General features: G+C 63.9%; 1 protein-coding gene across 3 annotated transcripts in view; it reads right to left on the reverse strand.

The window, feature by feature from the left end:
- KLF11 (KLF transcription factor 11) overlaps positions 1-512 on the reverse strand; it is a 12,089-nt gene extending 11,577 nt beyond the window's left edge. For 2 of the 3 annotated variants that reach the window (XM_024737726.1, XM_024737725.1), the window contains exon 1: positions 409-512. In XM_024737726.1, the coding sequence (XP_024593494.1) occupies positions 409-450 (42 nt within the window). In that variant the 5' untranslated portion in view covers positions 451-512. Of the gene's footprint in view, positions 1-150; positions 219-408 lie in introns of those variants that run through there. The other variant, XM_024737728.1, reaches the window with a different exon arrangement.
- Positions 513-1,872: the final 1,360 nt, after the last annotated feature.

The raw sequence follows: 1,872 nt of genomic DNA on the forward strand, positions 1-1,872 counted from the left end.
CACCGCCCGTGCGCCGCGTTCCCACAGTCCTTGCCCCTTCGCCGGCGCCCCGCCCCCGCCGCCCGCGTGCCGCGTTCCCGCCAGCCGCGCCCCACCCAACGGCCACCTCCTCAGGGCCTGGTAACGTCATGGCTGGAAATAGCCCCGCACCTGAAGCCGGCGGGGCGGGGCCGCTGCGGGAGCGGTAGACAAAGCTGCGCAGAGAGCTGCGCGATGCACACGCCCACTTCCCGCCCCTCTCGGCGCGGCCTCGTGCGGCCACCGCCCCTCTCGACTCCCGAAGCCGCCCGGGCTCCTAACGGTGCGCGCGCAGTTATGCACCGCGCGCCCCTGGCCTCCTCCGCGCCCTGGGCCCGCACTGGCAGCGCGTCCCCGCCTCGCCCCTCGCTCCAATGGGAGGCCACTCACCGCGCGTGCGTCGCCCGAGCCCGCGGAGGCCGGCGTGTGCATGGTGCCGGCGGCCGGGAGGCAACAAAGCGGCCGCGCGGCGGGAGTTCAGTACGGCAGCTGCCAAGGGCGGAGCGCGGAGGCAAACCAAAATACACCGCGCCCCGACGGGGCGGGGCCTGGAGGGCGCCAGCCAATGCGCACCTAGCCTGTGCGCCGCCGGCCAATGGGCGCCGCGGGGAGCCGCGTGATCAGAGCCTGGCAGCGGCGTGATCGGGCAGGGCGGGATGCTGCATGTATTTTGGTGGCGGCGAGGGGGCGGAGCTTGAGGCCCTGGAAAGTAGGGGAAAGGTGGCGGCGGCGCGGCCGGCGGGGACCACGCAGCTGCGGCCGGGGAACTCCCCGAGCGCGTTGGGATGGCTGGGAGGAGGATTACGCTTAAAGGAGCCACCGCCCACAGCCTCCCGGAGCGCAGGTCCCCATGAAGTGAATCCGTCCAGAAGAGGCGGCTCACCCAGATTTTGCTTTCTTGTTTTTTAATTGGTATTAATCTACCGTCGCTCTTAGGAGTGCATCCCTGGCCTGGAAGAGTTTTGAAAGCTGGCTAGCCCCAGGTGACATCGCCTGCATCTGCTTCTTACCGCAGCTTCTAGGCCTGTGTTTGCCGCTGACCCTGGTCCCCAGGCAGTTCTGGGCTGCAGTTTCCGCTTAGCTCAGTGGGGGTGGAGGGCAAGACGGGTGCCCACCCGAGAGGCTCCTGGTGAAACCCATTCTTCCCAGACCAGGTGTAAGCGTCACCCCCTATGGGAAGTCCTCAGGCCTGAATGAGAGAGATGCCTAGGACACCTTTTTTTCCCCCAGTACTTCGGTTGCCTGTTTCTCAGGGTGCGGTTTATCCAGTTCTGCAGCTCCGGGTTCCTGAAGTGCAGGCTGTGTTTATATGCACCCTCACAACCTGCACAGCCCTACATCCATCCACGTGGCCCACATCTGCTGGGTTTTGATATGGCTCGGCACGGCGCACGGTGCAGAGGCCACAGGGCGGAAGCCTTGACCCTAAAAGCTAAGAGCAGGTGAAAGTAGAGGATCCCTGCACTGTGGGGATTGGCTCTGAGCAAGAGAAGCTCTGGGCCCAAGGAACAGGCCCTCAGAGCACCAGGCCCTCCCCCTTAAACTGATAAGGAAGCAGGTGGGACCCAGGGCTCTGGCCAGCTTGTTCCTCAACAGGCCTGCTCTGCTGGGCAGAGGGAGCACAGGCTGACCTGCAGCTTCTCTCCATTTCATCTTCTTCAGATCCTTCGCAGTACCTTTCGTGGCCTGTAACTTCTGTTTCTTCAGTTATTTGTTAATTGTCTCTCTACCAGAAGGAACCCTCCCAAGGTTAGGGACCTTGTCTAATTCACTGTGAACCCCCAGTGCCTGGCTCGCTGCAAGTATGCAGTAACCACTGGTTGAATGAGTGAATGAAGGCCAACACCACCTGGC

Source organism: Neophocaena asiaeorientalis, unplaced genomic scaffold (genome assembly GCF_003031525.2).
Source record: "Neophocaena asiaeorientalis asiaeorientalis breed wild unplaced genomic scaffold, Neophocaena_asiaeorientalis_V1.1 scaffold396, whole genome shotgun sequence".
NCBI lineage: Eukaryota > Metazoa > Chordata > Mammalia > Artiodactyla > Phocoenidae > Neophocaena > Neophocaena asiaeorientalis.